The sequence below is a fragment of the Lepidochelys kempii genome, chromosome 12, assembly GCF_965140265.1.
Source record: "Lepidochelys kempii isolate rLepKem1 chromosome 12, rLepKem1.hap2, whole genome shotgun sequence".
Lineage (NCBI taxonomy): Eukaryota > Metazoa > Chordata > Testudines > Cheloniidae > Lepidochelys > Lepidochelys kempii.
Genome location: NC_133267.1, coordinates 43,000,876 through 43,014,803, shown reverse-complemented (window position 1 = coordinate 43,014,803; position 13,928 = coordinate 43,000,876). Strand labels below are relative to the sequence as shown.

At 43.3% G+C, this 13,928-nt stretch overlaps 1 protein-coding gene across 4 annotated transcripts in view; it reads right to left on the bottom strand.

The window, feature by feature from the left end:
- The window catches only part of AP1G1 (adaptor related protein complex 1 subunit gamma 1), a 94,126-nt gene that overhangs the window by 25,380 nt on the left and 54,818 nt on the right, over positions 1 to 13,928 (bottom strand). For all 4 annotated transcript variants that reach the window (XM_073308379.1, XM_073308380.1, XM_073308377.1 and 1 more), the window contains exons 6-11: positions 13,219 to 13,295; positions 5,934 to 6,029; positions 5,257 to 5,337; positions 4,878 to 4,976; positions 746 to 801; positions 124 to 237 (exon numbers count right to left, since the gene is read on the bottom strand). In XM_073308379.1, coding sequence (XP_073164480.1) covers positions 124 to 237; positions 746 to 801; positions 4,878 to 4,976; positions 5,257 to 5,337; positions 5,934 to 6,029; positions 13,219 to 13,295 — 523 coding nt within the window. The remainder of the gene's footprint in view (positions 1 to 123; positions 238 to 745; positions 802 to 4,877; positions 4,977 to 5,256; positions 5,338 to 5,933; positions 6,030 to 13,218; positions 13,296 to 13,928) is intronic.

Below are 13,928 nucleotides of genomic sequence, written 5' to 3'. Positions count from 1 at the left end.
AACAGTCTCCCTTGTGGGACTGCTGCACTGGGCTGTTAACGTGCATCTGTCTCTCTCCCCATCCCACAGGCTCACAGTCCTGACGTAATAAGTCAGACAGATAGCTCTCTGTAGCTTAATTACCGTTTAATGGAGACATCCAGATCTTTTAGGCAGTCCACAATGGTGCTTCTGTGCCGCTGTACTGCATTGTGGTCTGTCTGCACCGTCTTCAACAAAGATGTTAAAGCTACATATCTGGGATAGAGAGGACAAAGGAAGAACACCACATTGGTGCCAGCCATTCTGTTTCATTGCAAAGTAAAGGGATTTAGTCTTCCTCTGCACTAAGACAGGATTTTCCCAGTGCTACTGGGAGCAAAGGAAAATCTGCCAGGCTGCTCTCTGACCCAACCAGGGGAGTTTCCAAGCAGAGGATGTAGATGTACCATAAGAGATACTTCTTCTGTGACAAAGGGAAAGCGCAGCTTCACTGGCCGTTGGAAAAAACATTGTCTGAGCTATTCCAGGAACCTGTGTCCAGACTATAACTGGGCTGCAGTAGCTTGCTGTAGACCTGCCCGCTAGTGCAGAAAGGCCATGATACACCCAGGGAAAGAAGTGTGGCAGGGAGAGAGAAAACTAGTCACCAAGGCAGTTTAGCCATACCCACCCCAGTAACCTTTCCCAACACTGCCTTGGGGGCTGCGTCTGCAGACTCTTAACACAACAGTGCCCCATGTCTGACACACTTCAGGGAACTTACCTAATATTTTTGTCGTTATTTAACAAGAAACGGCCTAGGATGTTAATGGCTAACACCTGCAGAAAAAGAGAGTTAGGGAAGGTTAGTGATCACAGCAAGCTCCTGCTCCTCACCGCTGCTTCATGAGCCCCCATAGTCCTTCAGTGACCTTGCATGCAAAGTGCTAAGGCTAATGATGGGCCGAAACAGCAAGAACTCCAGACACTGATTAATCAGAGAAAGAGGCAGGAGTCACGCACATGGCTCCGGCTCCCCGCTGCACTTTAAGTGCAGTGTGGCTCTGGGAGAAGGCTGCACACCCGGCCAAAGAGGAATCTCACTGCACAGCATACAGCAAGTCATACAAGGCCACTAAGTCTCGGTACAGCTGTGCATGCTTCCACTGTGGAATAAACTCACTAACCATGATCTACAGCTCCCCTCAGACATTCCAAGTTATGTCTCCACCTCCTTGGCCAGTGGATACAAATTACAAGAGGAATCCATTATCACCCTCCTGGAGCTCAGGAAGAGACACACACTGTGTCAACACATTATGGTTCTGTACAGCTCTCATCCCTTCCCTCACAATATTACAAGCAGTTAACTTCCAGACATTGCTACTGGTAGCACATCTGGCACAGGATCTCACTGACGTAACATCGTCCCAAGCCCAAGATCTGAGATTCTCATCTACCACCAGCACCATAGCCACTCTCAGAGATTTAGGCTAGATGTTAGGAAAAACTTCCTGTCAGGGTAGCTAAGCATGGGAATAAGTTATCTACGGAGGCTGTGGAATCTCCACCACTGGGGGTTTTTTAGACAAACATTTGTCAGGGATGATCTAGATCAGTGTTTCCCAAAGTGTGGTACATATACTCCTAGTGGTACGTGAAAGGGTTTCAAGGGGTACGCAGCAGAATTTTTTTTTTTACTTTATCATAGTTTTTTTAGCAGCAGAAAACAATTCATTAAAATTTAATATATGAGAGTGATGTACCTTTGTACAGTAGAAATACACACAGGTTTACATTGCAACTAATATGATAACGCGTTCAGTAACATCTAATAGCACAGCAGAACCAACGCAAACCACACGTGCATGTTACCACGGCTCGGGCAATACGCTTCCCTTTGTGGCATGCGCAGAAGTCATACTGATGGATAAAAGATAAAAGTGAATAACTACTCGTAGTAATCTAAAGATCATAGCAAGTACATACTTGGTGTGTATTAATATACAAAATTTCTCTTTGTTTTTGTTAAACCCATTTACAATGGATCGCTGGCTAAAAACGGGAAGTTTGAAATATACAAAAGAAAATTATGAAGGAAATATGAATGTTAGTGATAATTATGCCGAAAAATGCAGTGATATGGCTATGTCAGACAATTGTGACGACAAAATTAGTGAACCGTGTGAACAGTCTGTAAGTTTATTGAGCGTATCAGCTGCAAAGAAAACGAAAAAAGCCTGCAAATATGTTGAAGAATATCTTAAACTGGGATTTTCGTGGACTGGCGATGAGGTGGAGCCTATTTCACTATGTGTGATTTGTTACGAGACTCACAAATGAAAGTATGAAACCATCCAACCCAAAACGCCATTTCAATAGCAAACAAAGAATACAAGGGAAAACCTGTAGAATTCTTCAAAAATAGGCGCAAAGATCTCCAAAAGTCCCAAAAAACAAATTCGTAATGTGACGGGAGGTGAAAATATGAAAGCTTTGGAAGCTTCATATAGCGTGGTGAACTTAATTGCAAAGTCCGGAGCTGCTGAAGCGATTGGCGAGACATTAGTAAAACCTGCAGCCAAAGTAATGGTGCAAGTGATGATTGGAGACAAGGTTAGCAAAATGACAGGTTTCAGAGTAGCAGCCATTTTAGTCTGTATCCGCAAAAAGAAAAGGAGTACTTGTGGCACCTTAGAGACTAACAAAGCTTATGCTCAAATAAATTGGTTAGTCTCTACGGTGCCACAAGTACTCCTTTTCTTTTTAAGGCTAGCAAAGCTATAGATTGTGTCCCCCTCTCAAATAACCGTGTTCATCGTAGAATCACAGATATGGCCGAAAACGTAAAGCAGCAATTATTGTCAAGAGTACAAGAGTCGCTACTATGCACTGCAAGCGGATGAATCCACTGATATTGTGAATTTAGGTAATCTTTTGTTGTTTCTCAGATATGAGCTGAATAATGAAGTCCACGATGATATTTTGTTCTGCCAACCTAGGCCAACACATACAACTGGAGAAGCTATTTTTAAAGTTTATTGATGACTTTATCAAAAACAATGACTTGGATTGGAGTCGTTGTGTTGGACTAAGCACGGATGGCGCCAGAGCCATGACTGGTTCGAAGAAAGGAGTTGTTGCACGTATTCAAGCTCTTGCACCAGAAGCAAATCGACTCATTGTTGCATTCACAGGGAAGCACTCACCACCCAGAACATGCAGGCAGATCTAAAGCAAGTACTGGATGAAGCTGCGAAAATAAACAATTTTGTGAAAGGTCGCCCTCTGAACACCCGGCTGTTTTCTCAGCTTTGTGATGAGATGGGCAGTGATTACACACAACTCCTGTTTCACACTGAAGTGCATTGGCTTTCACGTGGAAAAGTTCTGAATCGCCTGTACGAGCTGTGAGAAGAACTGCAAGTTTTTTTTAGATGAAACCTTTAACCTGCGAGACCGTATACATGACTGGAAATGGCTATGCAAACTAGCATATATTGCAGATATATTTGCTCATTTAAACAACCTCAATCTATCCTTGTAAGGGAAACTCATATCAATATTCCATGTTCAAGACAGAGTGAGCGCCATGGTCACAAAATTGAAAATGTGGCATAAACGTCTTAGTCGTCATGAACTGGATTCCTTTCCATCTCTTCATGACTTAGTAATAAACTCAACTAACGAACTTGATAGTGATGTGTTGCAAACCATGAAGTAGCATTTGGAAAGCTTGCAGAAAGATCTTCGTAAGCATTTCCCTGAACTGGACAGCACTTCTGAATGGATAAGGAACCCTTTTATCATCAATGTTCAAACATTGCCAAATAACCTCTCTGCTTCAGAAGAACAGCAGCTCTTGGAGCTGGCTTCAGATAGCTTCCTGAAAACAAAATTTGAGCAAAATACACTGACGTCATTTTGGCTGGGGGTTAGCTCTGAATATCCAGCTCTATCGGACAAGTATCTTCTGCCTTTTCCCACCTCATATTTGTGCGAGATCAGATTCTCTGTGCTGGTTGGCATCAAAACAAAAGAATGAAATCATCTTATTGACATGGAGCCCCATCTTCATCTTAAGATCACAAACATCGAGCCAGATATCCCCACGACAGTGTCTGGTCAGAAGCAGTTCCATCCCTCGCACTGAATAGTTTGGTTTGTACTGAAAATTTTTTAGTACCGAAATAGTAAGTATTAAAACTAGTGCTTTCTTCACTAACCTAACCAAACCAGCGTATTTTAATTTCAGAATGATACGAATTCACTATATATATATAAATATATATACATATACGCACACGCTGTTCTGCCAGACTGTTGATTCGCTTCTATTATTTTAATTATTTCTAGTACTATTTCTATACGTAACTATTATTTCTATTACAATTTTTGTTTCAACTGTATGGAATATAATTTTGTATTTATTTCTAATAAACATTTAATCCAGAATGAAACTAATTAGGAGTGTGTTATAAAAATGTGGCTACCACCCCCACCCCCCAATTATCTTCACCAGAGAAAGGTACGCAGGTAAGACAAATGCCTCAAAAGGGGTACGCAACTGTTGTAAGTTTGGGAAACACTGATCTAGATGATACTTAGTCCTGCCTCAGTGCAGGGGACGACTAGACGACCCATTGAAGTCCCTGCCAGTCCTACCTTTCTATGATTCAACCAATTCCAGTGACACTTTAGAGCCCTAAGTACTAGCCATCGGTAACTGATTAATTCAGCCTGGGGCCCATTGTTTGACTAAAATCAAGCGTAATGGTTTAAGCTTCATACATCCACTAGGAAAAGTAGTACCTGCCCTAGCCCCAACAGGTGGACTCCATTTAATCAGTCATTTCATCTCTAACTTTTACAATCCTATGGGTTTAGTAAAAAGAACCATGGTAAAGGCAACGTACTCGCAGTCCACTCTCAGACTTGATGTCCATAATAGTCAATACAGTTTCATAGAGGATGGCATTACCCACGTTTTTACTTGTTTCTGTATTAGTGGCAACCTGGAAAAAAACAAAGTAAAGTAACTGCCAGTGCTTTGCCAGCACCTGCAGCACCCTACCCAGGCCGCCTCCCATTTCTGTATCAGAACAAGGCACCGCCCTCCCACTTGCCCAGCTTGTTAGCTCCTGCCAGATTAAATCACTGCCCGCAGAAGCACACACTTGTGGCGCAATGAGTTGATGCTCATGCTGTGGTACATAAGGACGTAACTAGAAGTAACAAGATGAAATTAAGAGGAACAATTTAGGCTGAATATCAACTTAACCTGGCAGGCCTCACCTGTGCAAGTATGTCATTCATTGCTTCACTTGAGTCGTCATCATTTCGCCCCAGGATTCTTAGTAACCGCAGGATTCGCACCTGAAAAGACAAAAAGGCAGCAAATTAAATCACATCTGGCATAACCCATCTGGAATGGACTACCTAGGGAGGTGGTGGAATCTCCTTCCTTAAGAGGTTTTTAAGCTCAGGCTTGACAAAGCCCTGGCTGGGATGATTTGGTTGGGGATTGGTCCTGCTTTGAGCAGGGGGTTGGACTAGATGACCTCCTGAGGTCCCTTCCAATCTTGATATTCTATGATTCTATGACAAAGCAACTTTATGCAATGGCCTCCGGTTAACTCATGGAAGAGTGCAGGAGAGACAGATCAAATGCTGATAAATATGGCAATTAAATCACAAGGCCCTCTGCTTTAGAGCAGAGATGGAGGATTTGAACTCTTCTCCCTCAATGAGGTCTTTCCCAGGATGTAAGGATTTATACTATGTTTAGGTCTTTATCCTCTAGCCAGAAGCACTCCCCCTACAACCAAACAACTGACATGGAAATAATATGGATAGCTATAAGCTTACTCCTCCTGCCATGAATTCGCATAATAGGCAAAGGAGTCAGAAACCAAGTCCCAAACACTGCACGGGAGACAGAGCTACCCGAGAGTTTTACTATCAATCCTTACCTGCAGGAAGGGGTCACTGATCCCAGACACGTCATGCTCTGGTGAATATCCAGACATGATAAGGTTCTTTAGAATACGAACTAACTGGGGTACAAGCTGTGAAGAAGAAAGATCCATCAGAAAGTATACTCACAACACTTGTCTTCCACACTTTTGATGTAGGGATCCAAGAATGATTCCTAAAGATTAGTGTACACATCCTTCCACACAGAACATCTCTGATTGCGCAGGCTGGGTTATCTGAACATATTGATACTGATGTCTGGCCAGGACCTGAACACCATACTACAAAGCTACTAGAGAGCTAAGCCAACCAGCCCAGAGGCAGATAAAAAACAGAGTTCCCCTGCCATCAGCTGCTGAAAATAAGAAGAGCTGCTGGTCTTCCACAGGATGCTGTCCTTGCATTGGGGCTCTTTCACACCAGCTTCTGGCTGACTTAATCTAAGTTCTTTAGGGCAGGGACCACCTTTTTGTTATGTGTATGGAGTGCCTGGCATAGTGGGATCCCTGATGGGGGTCTTTAGGCATTCCCACAACAGAAACAGATGTCATTATGTCCTAAGTTTATCACTCTTCCCTAGCTATCTGCAGGGATAGCTCTCTCTCTTCTCTTCCGCGCTGCAAACCCTCCAGGGTAGTCAAAGTGGGAGAATTTCCACTGATCTACCTCCTACCCCGTCTCCAATAGTTGGGTAGTACCCCCAGTGAAGAGCTTCCCCAGGGCCTACCCACCTTCTCCTGCTCACAGCTTCCCCACACACCAGCAGCAGCATGGAATTGGCCTGATTTCTCTCAGGTTTCACTTCTGCCCACAGGATTATGGATAGTAGGAATAAAATTGACTACAGTTGTGCTAATTCATGCCACTGTGGATTGGCAGAACTCTGACATGAGGATGAGGGGAAAGCCGTGGACGTGTTGTTCCTTGACTTTAGCAAAGCTTTTGACATGCTCGCCCACAGTATTCTTGCCAGCAAATTAAAGAAGTTTGGGCTGAATGAACGGAATATAAGGTGGATAGAAAGCTGGCTAGATTGTCGGGCTCAGCGGGTAGTGATCAATGGCTCCATGTCTAGTTGGCAGCCGGTATCAAGTGGAGTGCCCCAAGGGTCGGTCCTGGGGCCAGTTTTGTTCAATATCTTCACAAATGATCTGGAGGATGGTGTGGATTGCACCCTCAGCAAGTTTGCAGATGACACTAAACTGGGAGGAGTGGTAGATATGCTGGAGGGTAGGGATAGGATACAGAGGGACCTAGACAAATTGGAGGATTGGGCCAAAAGAAATCTGATGAGGTTCAACAAGGACAAGTGCAGAGTCCTGCACTTAGGACGGAAGAATCCCATGCACCGTTACAGACTAGGGACCGAATGGCTAGGCAGCAGTTCTGCAGAAAGGGACCTGGGGGTTACAGTGGACGAGAAGCTGGATACGAGTCAACAGTGGGCCCTTGTTGCCAAGAAGGCTAACAGCATTTTGAGCTGTATAAGTAGGAGCATTGCCAGCAGATCCAGGGACGTGATCATTCCCCTGTATTCGACATTGGTGAGGCCTCATCTGGAGTACTGCGTCCAGTTTTGGGCCCCACACTACAAGGAGGATGTGGAAAAATTGGAAAGAGTCCAGCAGAGGGCAACAAAAATTATTAGGGGGCTGGAACACATGACTTATGAAGACAGGCTGAGGAAACTGGGATTAGTCAGTCTGCAGAAGAGAAGAATGAGGGTGAATTTGATAGCTGCTTTCAACTACCTGAAAGGGGGTTCCAAAGAGGATGGATCTAGACTGTTCTCAGTGGTGCCAGATGACAGAACAAGGAGTAATGGTCTCAAATTGCAGACAGGGAGGTTTAGGTTGGATATTAGGAAAAACTTTTTCACTTGGAGGGTGCTGAAACACTGGAACGCGTTACCTAGGAAGGTTGGGGAATCTCCTTCCTTAAGAGATTTTTTAAGGTCAGGCTTGACAAAGCCCTGGCTGGGATGATTTAGTTGAGGATTGGTCCTGCTTTGAGCAGGGGGTTGGACTAGATGACTTCCTGAGGTCCCTTCCAACCCTGATATTCTATGATTCTATGACATTCAGCAACATAGCACCAGAACTGCCCACAAATTCAGGATGGCAAAACTGCACTATCATCTCCAATGTTTACATTTGGACGTTTTTCTTTCCAAGCTTGAGGGGCAGAAACTTTTCAGAATGAGCGCTTAGGTTCTGCAGAAGTTGATGGCACTGATTACCAGGGTCGTCATCTTACTCCTCAGGAAAAGTGGCTCTTTCAGGGACTGCAATGTGGCTGTTTTTAGGAGACAAGTCATCCGCATGAGATAGTTTGCCTCAGTCTACTCTAACTCTTGGACTGGTAGTCATGGGTATCTCACTACTCCATCCATCAATTTCAGGAAAAACTTCTTAACTGTAAGAACAGTAGGACAATGGAACATAGTGTCCCAAGAAGTTGTGGAAAATCCTTCACTGGAGGCTTTCAAAAAGAAGCTGGATAGCCAGCTGTCTTGGATGGCTTAGACCAGGGGTGCCCAAACTACGGTCCACCAGAGCATTTCATAAGGTCCAGAGCCTGCTTCAACACAATATACTAATGGCTGATTCATTATTGTTGTGTCATGTTTACATCATTTTAGTTTACACAAGTGCATAAACAGACAATACTGTACATAAAAACAACCTATCTAAATACATACAAAACAAGCTGAACTTAAAATATAAATTAATAGAGGGAGCTTTAAATCGTATTAAAATATGGAGACACTGTTTGGCCGACACAGTTTGAAGCCCTCCTTTGTTATAAGGTTGACACCACTGGTTTAGATACATCAAATCCTGTATCTTGCCAGGGGGTTAGACTAGATGACCCCTGAGGTTCCTTCTAACCCTATGGTTCTATGATGTCACTGTTCTGTAGCAGCACATACATTCCATGGGTGTACTCAGATTGGGATTACCAGCAGCAGATAACACTGACCATAGTTCTCAGGTGAGGACTACTATAGACAGGTTGTGATGGGCCTCACAATAGTTGGAGTGATGAAATGGAAGCCTATCACCACCACAACCCACCAAAACACTCTTGCTCGCACACTAAAGACAGGCTGGAATAGCCACAGGGTGGGTTCACATTTTCAGAGGGAAGGATACTGCACATCTCTCCAAGTTTCATTCTCTAGAAAACACGTTCTCATTTAAAGAAAGTCTTGACCCACTTGCCAGAGCATGACATAATGCTTGTTAAAGCTGATGGATCTCCAGGTAAATTAACTAAAGCAGTGAAGAAGTAATCTCTCTCTCTCTCTCTCATTCCACTCATCTTTCCATCTCAGAGCTGACATTAAGTAAAATGACCTAAGAAATAGGCAGTCAAATGGAGTCCAAAAATGTGCTGGAGCTGGCTGTCCTGCTGAGACAGACTGAAGGCCAATTAAAGAGCAATGGGTGATTTGCAGGTGGGATGGTACTAGACCTGTTGGGGCAGGTTTCCATACCATATTAGAACAGCCTCATTTTTCCTTTCACCTATACCTCTGTATATGCAGAATGAACACGCTTCACCCCCATGTCCTCCAGCAGAACCTTCTCTGAAAGCCACCTCTGTCTTCCCCACAGGATTGTGCTGCAGCCGCTCAGGTACCTATTATTCCCCTTCGAGATCTGCCACAGACTAGCCATGTCAGAGTTTAGAGTGCCTGACAGAAGCTCAATCAGCAGCATTCTGCTGCAAATTTGAGATGGCTCTGCAAGAAGGAAACATCTCTCTCCTTGTAGTTTTCTTGATTCTCTCTTCCTCCAGCCTGGAGCATTTCAGCAATCAGACTTTTATATCACTGGAGGAGGTTGCTTCCCTTCAGATCTCAGAGGAGAGCAAGAGGACATGCCCCCTCCCCCCTGAATACAAAGTGCAGCTGACTGGGGTGGTCTGCATAAACATTCTTGGAACCCTGCTTTACATTTTCTTTGTTTTCTTACGTACAACGCAAGGTACCAAAACTGATGACAGGACAAACAAAGACAAAGGCTACAGCCATAAAGATCAGTTGATGCCTACCCCACTCTGCTGATCCTTGACAGCCAGATAGTTCCAGAAAAGATGTGCAATGGATTTGTACTGAAGAGTCCAGTGCTGCCTACTGAGCCTATGTGGTATGTGGTAGTCCATGCTCCCCTGCATGTATCTGTTTCCCAACGCTGCTGTAACCACTCCAGCGATGGAGTTCTTATCCCACTCCCCCTTATATACAGGAGAGCATCTGAATTACCCAGCGCTGTCCCACTTTGCCAGTGGGAAGCAAAACACACCTTGTGGTAAGGAGAATACATCAAGGCTCCAGGACGATCAGACTTTTTAAAAGAGAGGAACACAGGAAGCTGCCTAAATTCCTCAAACAAGGAAGGAAGGGATCAAGATAGGTTCACAGCTTGGGAGAGGCCACAACTGAGATCCAGGGCTGCCATGGATAAGGGAATTTAATGACAAAACAAAAACTGGACTACAATGAGCTTGTTAGACAAGTATAGCATAGCTAGCACATGGCATTAATCACAACTGCAGTGTTAGTGCACAGCGCCTCCATGTGGTGACTGGACACACAGAAGCCTCTACAGATCCAGTGAAAGCATGCACCATCTAGAAGAGTTAACTCTTACCTTTTCATTCTAACATACAGCAGGAGTCCAAACAGACAAAAGGGATAAAACAGACAAAGCAGGCATTAGGAACAGATCAGCGTCATACTATTCACAGCATAAAACACCACAAGAAAGATGGTTAGAAGAAAGCACCACTAAAAAGAAGCCCTGGACAAAGCCATTGGACTCAACTCCTCATCGCTCCCCCCAGGACTCAGCCACCTCCTAAGTAGTGAGCAATGGCTCAGGACAACACCACTGCCCCCATAACATTCGCCCCAGCTCTAGCACACACAAAGTGCACTAGCAAAGGGGGCGCCTGTCTGAGGTCACTGCAAGCAAATCTAGGACTTACAGGAAGAGTATGTTGGGAGCTGTGCACACAGGCAGAAGACTCCTCTCAAATTTTTCAGTGGAGCAACTGGCCAGTTGCATTCTACTGGCTCATTTGGTTCCCAATTCCCCCTTTGCCCAAAGGAATCAGAACTGTACACCAAAGAACACCCTCCAAATCATTCTGGAAGGAAATCTTTAAGATTTTGCAGTTAATAAATTCTGAAAGCAGCAGATACAGCAAGAACAATTACAGCAGGCAGTGACAAGAGGCATGTGCTAGGACAGTGTGCTAGAAGACAAGAACACTGCTGGCTCTGAAATTCCTACCTGCCCTGGGAAAAATGCCCCTTATTACATGCTGTGTGCAATGTGGACATGTTAGCTATACTTAGGCTGAAGCATTAGGTTTTTAACCAGTAAATGTTGGTAAACATCGATTTCACCATACACATACACAAACCAATGAAAAAATATTTCCATCAATGATAACCAAAATTTACAGACAGGCAAAGTAAGAAAAATGCTGCTTGAGAACTAATGAGAGTTTGATTTAAGAGTATTTACTATGTATATTTTGACACATAAGAACGGCCATACTGGGTCAGACTAATGGTCCATCTAGCCCAATATCCTGTCTTCTGACAGTGGCCAATGCCAGGTGCCCCAGAGGGAATGAACAGGACAGTTTATTGAGTGATCCATCCCCTAATGTCCACTCCCAACTTCTGGCAATCAGAGGTCAGGGACACCCAGAGCATGAGGTTGCATCACTGGCCATCTTGGCTAATATCCAATGATGGACTTATTCTCCATGAACTTATCTAATTCTTTTTTGAACCCAGTTACTCTTTTGGCCTTCACAACATCCCCTGGCCACAAGTTCCACAGGTTGACTGTGTGTTGGGTAAAAAAGTATTTCCTTATGTTAGTTTTAAACCTGCTAATTAATTGGTTCTTGTGTTACGTGAAGGAGTAAACAACACTTCCTTATTCACTTTCTCCACACCACTCATGATTTTATAGACCCGTCATATCCCTCCTTAGTCCTCTCTTTTCCAAGCTGAAAATTCCCAGTCTTATTAATCTTCTCTCAGATGGAAGCTGTTCCATACCCCTAATGATTTTTGTTGCCCTTCTCTGAACCTTTTCCAATTCAAATATATCTTTTTTGAGATGGGACAAAAAGAACTGAATTCAATGCGTGGGCGTACCATGGATTTATATAGTGACATGATGATATTTTCTGTCTTATTATTTATCCCTTTCCTAGTGGTTCCTAATAGCCTGTTACCACTTTTGGCTGCTGGTGCACATGCAGCAGATATCTTCAGAGAACTATCCACAATGAACTCCAGGATCTCTTTCTTGAGTGGTAACAGCTAATTTAGATCCCATCATCCTGTATGTATAGTTGGGATTATGTTTTCCAACGTGCATTACTTTGTATGTATCAACATTGAATTTCATCTGCCATTTTGTTGCCCAGTCACCCAGTTTTGTGAGATCCCTTTGTAACTCTTTGCAGTCTGATTTGGACTTAGCTATGTGATGTTGACAATTTGTGTTTTAAGGGGTATAAACTTTAACCTTTTGAATTTTAGTTTCTACTATCATTAAATAATTATTGTCTATTCCACCTACTGTCTGACACCCTCCCCACAATTTTGCACAACTACAAACATTTGATAAAAATAGATAAAATGCTTAAAATAATGATATTATTGATCAAAATTATGAAAAATAAAAATTGGATTCTGCCAAGCCTAGCTATACTATGAAAACCTCTATTCTGCCTTTTCCTGAGTGGAATGTATAAAACTATAAGGTTAACAGTGTAAGCTTGTGATTTTAGTTCCCCATCTTAGATAAAAAAGAAAAAGGAGATTAAACTTTATCCACTCCAGATGTCACTGATGCAATCAGGTACATGAGGAATAATGTATTTAGGGGACTTTCATAACAGGAGTCATTGCAACTTTAACTCTGGGACAAGTTTCACAGTTTTCATGCACATAAGTGATTTGTCAGTGTCTTATAATTTACCCCTTCCCATGCTCACAAGGAGACTCAAAGATGAACCACATGGAAAACTTCTAATTTAATTATTTGATGATATTGTGTGACATTGTTTTTCAAGTGGAAAGCCTGCATCATCATCACGTGCCTCATTTAAAAATAGCTGTACAGATTTTGCTCAAAACTTGTGGACACATCCTGTTGGCTAAGATCAAGGATGGAAATGTCAGCCCAGAAGAAGCAGGTAAACATTAGCTATCAGGGATACTAATGCACAGTTTGTACTTACCTTTCTGAAGTGTGATAACATGTCTGGGCTTCTCTCACACATCTCTGTGAGGAGGACAACTGATGTGTGAAGAACACCTACAAGGCCAGAAACAAGTCTAGTTATTTAGATTTCACTTATAAAGACTCTAGGCACCTGACCAAAAAAAAAATTAAAAATGAAAGCCATAAAGGAAAAATAGTAGCAGCAATCCCACAAACATCTCTCACCTGAACCCCTCTCCCCCACAAATGCCTGCAACAAGAACATAAAAATGGCTATAGGGGGTGAGACCAACGGTTCATCTAGCCAGTATCCTGTCTTGCAACTGGCCAATGCCAGATGCTTGAGAGGAAGGGAACAGAACAAGGCGATTTTGAGTGACCCATTGCCTGTCTTCCAGTCCCAGCTTCTGGAAGTTGGAGGTTAGGCACACCTTTGTCCCTGACCATCTTGGTTAATAGCCATCAATGGAACTATCCACCAGGAACTTATCTAATTTTTTTTTTTAAACTCAGTTATACTTTTGACCTCCACAACATCCCCTGGCAACAAGTTCCACAGGTTGATAGTGTATAGTGTGAAGAAGTGCTTCCTTATGTCTGTTTTAAACCTACTGCCTATTAATTTCATTGGGTGACCCCTTCCCCCCGTTCCTGTGTCATTGGAAGGAGTAAACACCTCCCTCTTTCTCCGCACCAGTCGTGATTTTACAGACCTCTGTCATATCC